The sequence below is a fragment of the Chanos chanos genome, chromosome 8 (assembly GCF_902362185.1).
Source record: "Chanos chanos chromosome 8, fChaCha1.1, whole genome shotgun sequence".
NCBI lineage: Eukaryota > Metazoa > Chordata > Actinopteri > Gonorynchiformes > Chanidae > Chanos > Chanos chanos.
In genome coordinates, this window is record NC_044502.1 from 23,589,340 (window position 1) to 23,602,381 (window position 13,042).

General features: G+C 40.1%; 1 protein-coding gene across 1 annotated transcript; it reads left to right on the forward strand.

The window, feature by feature from the left end:
* Window positions 1–312: 312 nt before the first annotated feature.
* trpc6a (transient receptor potential cation channel, subfamily C, member 6a) lies at window positions 313–12,251 on the forward strand. Its single transcript, XM_030782994.1, has 14 exons — window positions 313–451; window positions 1,569–1,576; window positions 1,690–2,436; window positions 2,677–2,856; window positions 2,971–3,135; window positions 3,493–3,709; window positions 3,878–4,105; window positions 4,374–4,638; window positions 5,028–5,223; window positions 5,607–5,810; window positions 6,300–6,356; window positions 6,443–6,518; window positions 6,845–6,951; window positions 12,102–12,251. The coding sequence occupies exons 1-14, from the start codon at window positions 313–315 to the stop codon at window positions 12,249–12,251; spliced, it is 2,739 nt and encodes a 912-aa protein (XP_030638854.1).
* The last annotated feature ends 791 nt before the right edge of the window (window positions 12,252–13,042 follow it).

Below are 13,042 nucleotides of genomic sequence, written 5' to 3' on the forward strand. Positions count from 1 at the left end.
CACAATTACCGGAAACAGACCAAAAAAAGGAAAGAAAATCAAATCTGTCCACCCTAGATCAGAAACCAGTTTAGGGAGTAAATTTAGAGTGTAAATTTGTGAAAGTACTGAATAAAGTACTGAGATATTGTTTAGTCAGTCCTTATGGGGGAGAGAGAGAGAGAGAGAGAGAGAGAGAGAGAGAGAGAGAGAGAACTGTACCCTGAGGAGAGTTGAGTGCAGTTTATCAATGACATTCAAATTGTTTGGACAAAAGGATGCATCGTTTGCTTTTCCAACGCTCTGTATCTGTTGCTGATTGCAGTTAGAGATATGAACCAAAGAAGAGCTGTTCAAGAAGAAAAAAGTCTGTCTAAATATCACAGAATTGAGAGGACAGACAGAAGGAAAAATAATTTGTTGATGAACGCAGACACTGGTGAGCGCAGCTCTGACTTTGACTATGGACACTATCCTAGGTAAGAAATACACTCTATGAAAAGTGAAATACTTTCTAAAATAAATTTTATATGAATAATAACTGCATGTTAGCTTTACCATAAATGGTTATTTAATGATTTTCAGTATTTCATTTAAGAACTAAGGGCACTAATCAAGGTAGTCCTTAATACTGATGCCAACTGTTACAATATCATGATTATAAACATTCTAATGTCTAATGTATTATTTTTTGTTTTTGTTTGTTTGTTTTATATATTTGGTATTCTTTTTGAAGACATGTTCAGTGTCATGTTAAGTATAAAATATACATTTTATTATTGAAAAGGTCACCGAGTAACAGTCAGTCATTAGCACTAAACACTATACTCTTGTATAAAGAGTATATTAACCCTCTAAAATCATCATGTCAATGTAAAGTATCGTCATTACATTAAAAACAGCCTCAGCATGTGGGATCTTAAATGATTAGAGACATTAGCTGTAATTTGTTGTTTGTTTTTATTCAGGTCATTATCAAGTTAACTGGAACTGCCTTGTGTTACATTTCCAACTGAGAGCGTTATTTTCACAGCCAAACATAAAAAACAAAAACTCGAATGGATCACAACATTATTAGTATTGTGGTGAACACTTATTGAGACGAGGTAATAATACATATCTTTATCCATACATATATGTTTAGCCATTTCTAATGTCTAAAAGCACAAGCAGGCCAAAAGAGAAGGTTTAATGAAAACTACAAATGATCAGTATGAAGAGAGAAAGAAGAGTGGTATGCCTGTTGGGCAGGCACTACAAGAGAAATACATAACTCAGGAATGCACAGAAATCATGGCGCTTGTATCTTTAACGCCCAATGAAGGATCCCAAGCTTTTAGCTGGGTAGTTTAAATCGCTCAACAAGTTAAGCGTGTTCATGTGTGATCTGCTGTGTCCAGGCAATATTTACTCCCTCAGGGTTCCAGGTTTATGTGCAGTCATGGAGTTTGTTCAGTTGATTAAGATGCTAGCCTTTCACAGCTCAGTATTTCTGTTTCAGTTTTCCTGTGACTCAGCAGGGCACAGCATGTGGGGAAGCCTGAGATAATCTATACAGTAATTGTGTGTATTCCCTTCACATTGTAAACACCATGGTGTGCTGATATGCTGTTTGGGGGCAATAATTCTTGTTCAAACATGTTCAAGCTTACAGTGTTGAGCCTAGCGAGTCACTAAAGGATATTTTTTATGTTCAGTCCAGTTGACAAGGTGCACCTGGTTCTCCAGACGGTGACCAAGACTAGACGGCAAGCTGCACGGGGGGCAGCCTACATGTTTAATGCCCACCCTCACAGCCTCACCCCTGTGGAAGAGAGATTTCTGGATGCCGCTGAATATGGAAACACCCCTGTGGTACGCCGAATGCTTGAGGAGATCCCTGGGCTGGATGTGAATTGTGTGAACTACATGGGCCAGAATGCACTGCAGCTAGCTGTAGCTAACGAACACTTGGAGGTGACAGAACTTTTGCTGAAGGCAGATAACTTGGGTCGCATTGGTGACGCTCTTCTGCTGGCCATCAGCAAAGGCTACATTAGGATTGTTGAGGCCATTCTGAGCCACAAGGCTTTCGCTGATTCAGCTAAACTCACAGCTAGCCCACGTCAGGTGGCGCTGCACGATGATTTCTTTGCCTATGACGAGGACGGGACGCGTTTCTCACATGACATAACTCCGATCATTCTGGCCTCTCACTGTCAGGAATATGAGATTGTCCACATCCTTCTTGGGAAGGGTGCTCACATCGAACAACCCCACGACTACTTTTGCACCTGTGACACGTGTAATTACCATCAGAAGTATGATTCTTTCAGCCATTCCCGTGCACGGATCAATGCTTACAGGGGGCTGGCCAGCCCAGCATACCTCTGCCTGTCCAATGAGGATCCTGTCCTTGCGGCCCTCGAACTCAGCAGTGAGCTTGCGTCATTGGCCAACATTGAGAAGGAATTCAAGGTATGATTATTATGCAAGTAATTAGGCTTTTTTGATTTAACTTTAACTGACAACTAACCTGTTCCTTACTCAGTTCCTTTCTGAGTCTTGCCATTTGGGCATTTTCAAATACTATACTTTTTGAAGTAAATTGTTTCAGTTGTTTCTGTTTATACAACACCATGATGGTATACCACATGTCATACACAGATAATATTTCTTCTAACATCTGAGCTGTTTCTTATTGGTTGTCCTCATCAGAATGACTATAAGAAGCTCTCTGTGCAATGTAAAGACTTTGTTGTCGGTCTGCTGGATTTATGTCGGAGCACAGAGGAAGTGGAGGCCATTTTGAATGGTGAGATTGACGAAAGCTCTGAAGTTCCTGACAGGCCGAGTCTCATCAGACTCAAACTTGCCATAAAGTATGGACTGAAAAAGGTAATGAAGAATATTCAGCATAAGCGCATGCATATCTAAACTAACAAGGGCTCCTATACTCACAGGAAAATATTGTCTCAGAATGGCGTACACATCTTTACTTTTCTCCAACAGTTTGTTGCACATCCTAACTGTCAGCAGCAGCTTCTCTCTATTTGGTATGAAAACCTGCCTGGACTCAGGCAGCAGACCACAGCCATCAAGCTCTTGGTGGTCCTGGGTGTTGCAGTGGGTTTGCCCTTCCTGGCCATGATATACTGGATTGCTCCAATTAGCAAGGTCAGTTGAGCTCATAGTCTTTTAATTCTGTTACACTGGATAGTAGGTTCCTGATGAGTAAGACTGTGTTGGAAGCAAATCTTGGGTAAATCTAGACAAGATGTGTCAGATTACATTATAAATGATTGTGACACACAATGACAAATTTAAAATGTCAGTCTTTAGGGTGAAGCACGTACCTTATTGTAACCCCCCCTCCCAAAAGGTAGGAACAATACCCCACTGCTTTTCCTCATTGGCAGATATGAGATTCTGTAGAGGAGGGTATTAGTGAGTTCAGGCAAGGAAGATTAATGGCTGTAACAGACTCTGGGCTCTGTTCTTTGTCCTGCTCACTGCTGTTTGTTGTTGCAACAGATGGGAAAGATCATGCGTGCGCCCTTTCTGAAATTCGTGGCTCATGCTGCCTCTTTCACCATTTTCCTGGGCCTGCTTGTCTTCAATGCAGCTGATCGATTTGATGGAACCAAACTGCTGCCTAATATGACCGAGCATGACTATCCAACCCAGCTGTTCCGGATGAAGATCACACCTTTCACTTGGATGGAAATGCTCATTATTTCCTGGGTCATAGGCAAGTGTTTTTTAATTCAGTGATGAAGGTTTCACTGGTAAGGTACCCTGGCACAGATTAGAGTAATATCAGCTTGAAGCAAATCTCTCCTGATGTTAAAATAAAATTGCAAAAACTTGATGTACCTCAGTCAAAATATGTTCACAGTGGCTCTCTGCTGTCTATCAGGTATGATATGGGCAGAGTGCAAGGAGATCTGGTCTCAGGGTCCAAGAGAGTATCTGCAGGAACCATGGAATATGTTGGATTTTGGAATGTTGGCCATTTTTGTGGGCTCTTTCACCACAAGAATAATGGCTTATTTTCATGCATACAAAGCTCAGATGTATGTGGACAGCATCTACACGGATTTAAGAAATGCAACTTTGCCACTTCAGATTGAATACTTCCGGCTGGGTGAGTGATAACATGAAAGATGAAATCCATCTCTACTCAGCTGTTCAAATCTCTCACACTCCATACTGCAGAAATATTTGCATCCTGCCAGTGAGCTAGCTGTGACTCTCCAGGTCTCAGAGAGTGTGTTAGAGCTTGTATACATCAATCAATGTCACTGACAGAAAGCTAGAAATGGTACTGCAATTGCCTTTGAAGATATTGTTACTTGTAAAATGTCAGTGATGTAGCTGAACACAAGATTTTCTCCTCCCTCTCCTCATGTCAGCACGTGTCCACTGGCTACCCTCCGACCCTCAGTTGGTGTCAGAGGGTCTGTATGCTATTGCAGTTGTCCTCAGTTTCTCCAGAATAGCCTACATTCTGCCAGCCAATGAGAGCTTTGGTCCACTCCAGATATCTCTGGGGAGGACTGTCAAAGACATCTTCAAATTCATGGTCATCTTCATCTTGGTGTTTTTGGCTTTCATGATTGGGATGTTTAACCTGTATTCGTACTACCTGGGTGCTAAGCAGAATGATGCTTTCACAACGTAAGTATGGAAGGCAAAGCATCACTGTGACAAAATATATGGTGATAAAATATCTGTTGTCTCTATAATCTTTGTTTATTTACATAATAAATATATTCCAATTTTCATTTTACTTTCTGTGTAATTTTATGTTTTATATTGTATATTTACATGTGTGTATGTAGTGTTTCCACACTGTTACAAGTTGTAAAGTGTATTTCTATAAGCATATTCACATATTGTACTAGTGTTACCATCTATTAGAGTTCAAATGTATTAGAGTTATCAAACATACAGTTTGGAAACTAAATTTCAAAATAATTTTGGCAGTTGTGAGTTAATCACCCTGCACCAACCCCACCCTGCTCTCTCTTTATTTTGTATTTTACTTCTTTTGTGTGATTCCACAGCATAGAGGAAAGCTTTAAAACATTGTTTTGGGCAATATTTGGCCTTTCTGAAGTCAAATCAGTGGTTGTTAACAACAGACACAAATTTATTGAGAACATTGGCTATGTTCTATATGGAGTGTACAACGTCACCATGGTGATTGTCTTACTCAACATGCTCATCGCCATGATCAACAACTCATTTCAGGAAATTGAGGTATTGATCTTGTTTTTCTTCTTTACCCTCTTGTGTATGTCTTATTATGATTGGTCAGTTCACAGAAAGAGATGATATCATTGTCAGATGTGAATCATTTTGCTGATGAAGCTCCTTATTGGGGATTTCTGTACACATGTAAGAATGTTATATCCTGAGATCAGATGATTAGTTTGTGGGAACAAAAACCTGCAAACAGCTATGTTCCCATTTGATCTGAGATAATGTTAGAAGGGATATACCACTGTAGTTCAATACAATAAAATCTTTTAAAAAGAGTGCAATGCAAACCTTAAAATAATCCATATTAGTGACTGGTGTGAGATGGTGTAACAGGTCTGTTTCCCCCCCTTTTTTCTGATCTGTTTTATGTATGGGGACAGGATGATGCAGATGTGGAGTGGAAGTTTGCACGGGCCAAGCTCTGGTTCACCTACTTTGAGGAGGGCAGGACTCTGCCTGTGCCTTTTAACCTTGTGCCCAGCCCAAAGTCAATGCTGGGTCTGGTGGTTGGTGTGAAGGGCCTGGTGAAGGAGCTCACCCACAATCACAGAGCGATTATGAAGGAGGAGGAAGAGCTTAGCAAGGTTGGTGATATATCCTGCTGTCTCTTACTCTTGTCAGTCAGTCACCCTCTCTCAGTGGTTATGGCACTTCACCCTCTCAGCTCTACAACTCTAAATGAAACACTGTGATATCTCAATGTTCTTTTCTGCATGAACAGGTCAAGAAAAAATGAATTTAAAAATCTGAGAAGAAATCAGTAATTGTTCTTCATACTTTTTATTGATATCTAGTTTTAAATACTTTTTTAATCAGGCCCAAAACAAAAGCATGCCTGATATATAATATAACTGTGGACTTTCTTTTTGCTGTCCATGGTACAGATTGTAAGTAAGTATTTTAAGTATTTCAGTAAGCACTGCTTTGAAATATGGATTTTAAAAGTCATGTGTTTCATCAGATTTCTTCATATGTTCTGTGATATGCCAACATATTTTCAGGAAGGCCTTTATTCTGAGAAATCCTTGCAAATGATCGTGAATTGATTCTTTTTATTTCTGGTTTGTGTTCAGTTGGGTGAGAGCAGCACCAGAACAGATACAAGTCTTCCCTGTCTTAGCCGATACCAGGTATCTTTCACACTACTAAAACACGGTCAGTTATTTATTTATTTGTTTGTTTATTTTAAAATGTCAGTTCCATGCCAATTTTGCAGAAGATCATGAAACGGCTCATCAAGAGATACATTATTAAAGCGCAGACTGACAGAGAAAATGATGAAGTCAATGAAGGTATGACCTAAAATAAACCTCTGTTTCACACACTCTAGACCTCCGTTACTCTGATAGTCATATATCAATATAATTCTCAATCACTATAGATCTCCCCTACTAGAGTCATCTATCATTGTAGTCCTTCAGGTCTAGAGTTGTCTATGACTGTAGGCCTCCAGTACTAGAGTAGTCCATCACTGTAGTCTTCTATGATTATAGTTCTCTATAGTTCTTTGCCACAGTGACAAAAATTCAAATGTAAAGACCTGTCCTTCAAAAAGCAGATGACAAATATCGTTCTTCATTCTATCTGTGTAATGGTATCCATCCTGGTTTGTTTGCAGGGGAACTGAAGGAGATCAAACAAGACATATCGAGCTTACGCTATGAGCTGTTGGAGGAGAAGTCCAACAACACTGAGGAGCTGACCGAACTCCTCAAGAGAGTGGGAGTAAAGCCATCTTTTGAACAAGACCAGATATAACTCTCACTTGGAATGTCTTCACTAAGTTCCCTCTAAAGATATGAGTCTGAAATTGGGGGCAGTAACAACTGGGGGAAAGTCGGTTTGATCTCTAAGCCTGGCAGCTGTCTGCCATCGTGTGCCTAAAACCTGCTGAGGGTCTGTTCCAGAGGTGAAATAATTGTAAACTGCACTGGGTTAGACCGTTGGCTAAATGAATACAGGTAAATGAATACAAGTAAATGAATACAGGTACATGAACAGAAGTAGCACTGGAGCTCTGAGAAGCATCAGAGCTTTGCTGAAGAATGAGTTCAGCAACTAAGCAAGTGTGAAAATCCCAGATCTAGGGTCTTAAATTAAATGGAACTTTGAGCCTAAATAAACCCTTAATGAGTAATTAAGCAGTACACACTCTATCTGCAGGACTAGTTGTGCTTTTTAGGAAGCACAGATATACATACACTTTTTTTTTCCACAGAAGTCGGTATCTATAGAATGTGAATTTGCTGTGACAATGGGCTTGTATCTCAGCAGACCTCAGAGTCTGCACAGCCTACGCACAACATTCTTACACAACTTCACTTTTCTACGATTTTTTCAACATTTAATGGGGCACAAAAATCTTCTGTCAAATTGAGCTCTTAGACATGCGGCCCAAGAATCCCCAGGATCATGGGGTTTTGTGTAACTAATGCATTTGATGCAATGTTTTCCTTCTGTTCTCTGGGTCAGTAGAGAACTGTAACTGTGTTGATAAGGTTGGTTTTGATGCAATGTTTTACTTTTTTTGCAAACAGAGGTACTGCTGCTGTTCCTCTGACACTCTGTCATTTCTTCACTCTGAGAATATTAAAATGAAGTTTTTCTGTCATCCAGTTAGTGTGATGCTTTATGAGATTATATACGTGTATACTGTAAATATTCTGGTAATTAAATCATAGAGAGGGAAAAAATACATGTTTTCAATGCTCCTGCAATTGCCACTTTATTATATACTTTGTCTATATTTTAATTTCCTTATGTATTGTTGTTTCTCACTATTCTTCTTTCCTTCTTTATCTTTCCTTAAAAATACTTAGAGTGTTCCTAATAATAGCCACACATGGTTTAAACAGTTTTGGTGTATTGGAGAACCTGTAGAGTAAGTATCTTTGCTCTGCCCTGACTGTGTTTATCACAACCAGACATAAGTTTAAGACTGTTCCAAGAATAACCCAGAAACGAAGCTGTCATCGATCTAAAAAAGACATGGTCAAAAATATTCCCTGATGCATTATTTTTACACAATACATATAGACTCATACCCCTTTTCCACTGCCGCGGTGCCGGTGCCGGTGCCCGATCGAGCACCGGCACCCGCGCTTTTCCACTGACAAAATACTGGTGCCGGAGCCGAAAACTGGCACCGGCACGGCACCACAGAAATGCTGGTCCCAAAAGTTGGAACCGCTGACGTCAGAGGCTATGCAAATAAAAACCACGCGAGAACCAATCAGTTCAGCGTTTGATACGTGACGTTCTTTGGAGAGGCGGGAGTAACAAAAAACGTCTGACCAAGTAGCGGTAGGCTAAAGGATATTTGTAGCATGAAAATATGTATATGATTAAAAGATGCATGAGTAACAAATTGTGTCTACATCAATACGGGCTGTTGTTTACATGTTACATGAACGTAGTCGGACCCAGAGTGGTAGAAAAAGACACTCTCTCTCTCGGCTCTTGCTGGTGCAATTAAACCACTTCATGCAGACCTTCATTTAAACACTCGTTTTAACTTTTGAGCTAGGTGACAGACTTACTATTTTCATGAATTTTGCCCCCAGAGCGAAAAGTTCTGGGACAAAATTCGTGAGGTGTTTCGCTGTGTGGAAGCCTAGCGTAAAAGTAAATTTATAAAGAGCAAGCAATGCGTTCTGTCCGACATTATTTTTCCCCACGGAAATTACCCAAACTTTCGCTATGTAGCGTTCGGTTCCCAAACCAGTGGAAATGCGGGCCGGTTCTCAAAAGGCACCAAGGCAGCACTGGCTCCGCACCGGCACGGGCACCAGCACCGTCGTAGTGGAAAAGAGACATCAGTGGACAGTTTATTAGATACAGCTATATAGTGCCAGGTTGGACCTCTCATTGCTTCTGTGGTGGGATATTGTTTCATGCTATTGTACCGGTATCATGTAGTTACTGCAGATTGGATGGTGTTAAATGCATGCTGTGAACAGTCTTTTCCATCTCATCCCAAATACGCTCTAGTGGACTGATGTCCTGGGGACTGAGGAGACCACTCAGGTAAAGTGAACTCACAGTCATAATCCTGGAACTGTTCTGAGACAACATGTGCTTTGGGACATGGAGCATTGTCCTACTGGGAGTGTCCGTGTGATGCAGGGTAAACTGTAGTCAGAAAGGGATACACTAGATCAGCAGCTGTGTTTAGATATGGTTTGGTGTCCATACATTGGTCAGCTGGGCAAGTCAGGAAAACATCCTGTCTAACATCATATGGGCAGCCATGATCTTAAGGTTAGAGAACCAGGCTTGTGACTGGAGGGTTGCCAGTTCGATTCCCAGGCCCAGTATCCACGGCTGTGTGCCCTTGAGCAAGGCAATTAACCCTAATGCTCCCTGGGTGCAGAGGAATGCTGCCCACGGCTCCTGTGTCTGTTGTGTGTTTTCATTACTGGTGTGTTGGATGGGTTAAATGCAGAGACAAATACACTGCTCACTGTTTGCAGTGTGTGTGCAATCATGGAGATTTACATTTTACATTACACTGCTACCACCAGCCTGTACCCCTGACACCAGGCAGGACGGGTCAGTGTATTCATGCTTACACTAAAACTTGACTCTGCCAGCAGCACAATGTAACAAGAACCAGGATTTGTAAAACCACCTCACAGTTGTCCAAGACTGGCAATCACCAACCTTATGCATGAACTGATTACATAGCATGCAATGCTACATAACACAAATGTCTCTAGCAATTCAGGATGGTTTAGTCAAAATGCTGAAGAGCAGTACACTCACTGCTTAACTAGAGATTGTGTATAAAAAACATAAATGATATATGCCATCAATGGCATGTCAATAAGTAGTCTTCCCTAGGCTTACCAAATGAAAACTATAGTGCTGAAGCTAATGCGGGCTAACTAATATGCATTTAACATATAAACTAACAAATCTCACAGGGAGTTGAGGTTGAGGTGTAAAATGCAGTAATAAACAGTACACTAACAGATAATGCCTTACTAAGGTTAATCAAAGATGGACACACAGATGGAGTGGATATCTATCCAAATATCTATGTCATGGTCTGAGAGGATTACTACGTAAGTTCGCGGGTTTTATCGCCACCCACTGGTCACTATAGTTAGTTTAAGGACTTGGTTTGGATTTCGATTCAGTTAGTTAAAAAGAGCGAACGAGGTGGCTGTCATTTGTCGTGCTTCATTACATCTGGTTTCATTTGGATTGATTTCATTCAAGGGCAACACCCTGTGAGTAACGTTTGATACCCATGTTCTTAGAAATGTGTTCTTAGAAAGGTATTTTGTGTTAAACTTTCTGTTGCTTCAAAATTACGGTTGGCTAACTAGTTAAGTTATTCTGTAAGGATGCACAAAAGACGCTACAAAGCTTTATGAGTTGAAAAACTCTTTTTATTTATGTGTTTCAGTTTTTACAAAATAAAGAATAAGAAGTGAGGAAGCGAGCCTGAAGTCGTCCTTCTACGCCTTTTTCATGTTTAGCTGACTGGATAGCTAGGCAGCCAGTCTTAGCGAGGCCAGTACAATCTATATCTATTTCTTAAATATCTCACCCTGTGTCTGACAGCAAGTCTCCTCATTATCTAAGGAAAGAAAAGTAATTTACTAGTGTGTATCATATTTTTCATCACTTTGTGGAAAAACCTCTCAAATGCTCCACTCAAACAGGTGTCATTTGAGTGTAACACCATTTTAAGTCCCTTATTTATTTGTTTGTTTTAAGACAGAGCAGACAACACAAGGTTGCACAGGGTATGGCATACATTTATGTTAAGCAATGTTAAATGAAACATTAAAAATGTTGCAGCATCTGAAATTTACTCTTAGGCTGATCCAACAACGGGTTTGGTTGTTGGAAAAATCTGCCTGTCAGATATATGGAATTCAGAACATTCTAGATTCTAAATGTAGATGGTAGTAATTTCAAATCACAGATCACTGAAATTACCAAATGAGTGAAATTACTGTCACAGTTGTGTCACTTTACATTAAACACGTGAACTGGGAAAACTAAAATTAGTGTATTATTAGAACCAACAGTTAACACAATAATGGCTAAAAGAAACTGTATTTTTCCAAATTTTGTTTTTTGATGACACTGGTGAGACTCCAAGGTTTTTATTAAAGCTTCTGATTCCACGTGTTATAGACATATACACATAAAGGGCTGTGTGAAAATGGCACTGATTGTTTTATAGACATATACACATAGAGGGCTGTATGAAAACGGCACTGATTGTTTTATAGACATATACACATAGAGGGCTGTATGAAAACAGCACTGATTGGGCTTCTCATTGCTGAGAAGTACAGTCTGTACAGAAAAACCTTAAAATGTGGCTTTTCTGGCAGTGTCAGAGTTAATTTATTAACTTTTGTAATTGACATAAAGCTGTTAAAAACAGGTGGTATTTTTTGTGAGGGCAAGGCTCTTTTATACATGTATATGTATTTTGGGTTGTAAATAAAAAACGATGTGGATGGTGTACAGTCTAAGACTGTTAATACATGTATATTTATTTTGGGTTGTAATACATTTGTGGGGCTAGGTACTCCGAGAAAGTATAATCAAATTTCAAAACTGTTATCTTAAGCAATTCAATTTAAAAACCTAAACATGTTTTGTTCAAATGAAAACGTCCTTGTAGAAAAGTTGTGTTTTTTAACTTGTCTGTTCCATGTGATTTCACTGTTCAGCGTAGCACCAAAAAATAATTTTGGGAGAACATTCAGCTAAAATAAAACATATAATGTTAGGAAACAGATGGAACAAATGCAATATTAATCTTATCATGCAATATGACACAAGGTAAACAAATCTAATGAGCTAAAGACCTGTGAATTTCCCACATTTCTGAACTGTCTTTAAAGGCTGCAATTGGGTCAGATGGAGTGGCAGCTGGATCAGCTGGAGTGGCAGTTGGGTCCGATGGAGTGGCAGTTGGGACAGTTGGAGTGGCAGTTGGGTCCGATGGAATGGCAGTTGGGTCCGATGGAATGGCAGTTGGGCAGTTGGAGTAGCTGTTGGGCAGTTGGAAGTGTTCACTGCAGGCCAGCTAAGGTATGAACTTAAAAAAACAGTGGAGAAGTGGGTAGACCATTAGATTTGAGTGGCAAAGAAGAAAGGAAAAAGTGTGTTTGTTCTGTATTTGGCTGTTACTGAAGAGTGCAAGAGCTTTGCAATCCACTGCTTACAACTGGGGCCCTGCTACCCTTACACAGCAACTCGATAGTTAGAGCTACAGGTGAGCTGATCAGTGCAGGATCAGTGTGTACCACACTGTAACTCCTTCTCTGGTTCTTTAGATGGATGATGGCTATGGGACTCATGGGAGACTGGGAAATCATATATGATTGGTCTGTGGCAGACGTCTGAGGCATTTATTCTGTGCGCAAGCACTGTTTACTTAGCATTCTACTAACCATCCCAAGTTTTCTGTTACCCTTTATATAAATACAACACTTCCCTATGGAACCACACAAAGGTGCTGTGGAGAGATGTGTGTGTGTGTGTGTGTGTGTGTGTGTGGTGTGACAGGAAATCTGGATGTCAGGGCTTTCTCTGACTGGACACTTTTCTTTTTCCAGCCAGTCACAATAAGAGTAACAGAGCAACAGGTTGAGTTAAGCAGAACAGTAAATTGGCTTTGTTGACTCAGCTTCAATAAGACATGAGGCAATGTTGAGAGCATTTCAGGTAAGAGAATGTGAACTCATTGAGGCATTTTCAAACTCATATGGGTTCTTCTGACATGGTGTAATCCCCTATATTTGTAACTGAGGTTCACAGTTGTTCTAAAATGATCAGAGAG

Bases quoted from the DNA above. Each gene is read 5' to 3' on its own strand.
- trpc6a (XM_030782994.1), top strand. From the start codon at position 313: ATGAACCAAAGAAGAGCTGTTCAAGAAGAAAAAAGTCTGTCTAAATAT. The intron at 3,710-3,877 runs GCAAGTGTTTTT...GCTGTCTATCAG, and splicing joins CATTATTTCCTGGGTCATAG to GTATGATATGGGCAGAGTGC. The intron at 4,639-5,027 runs GTAAGTATGGAA...GTGATTCCACAG, and splicing joins CAGAATGATGCTTTCACAAC to CATAGAGGAAAGCTTTAAAA.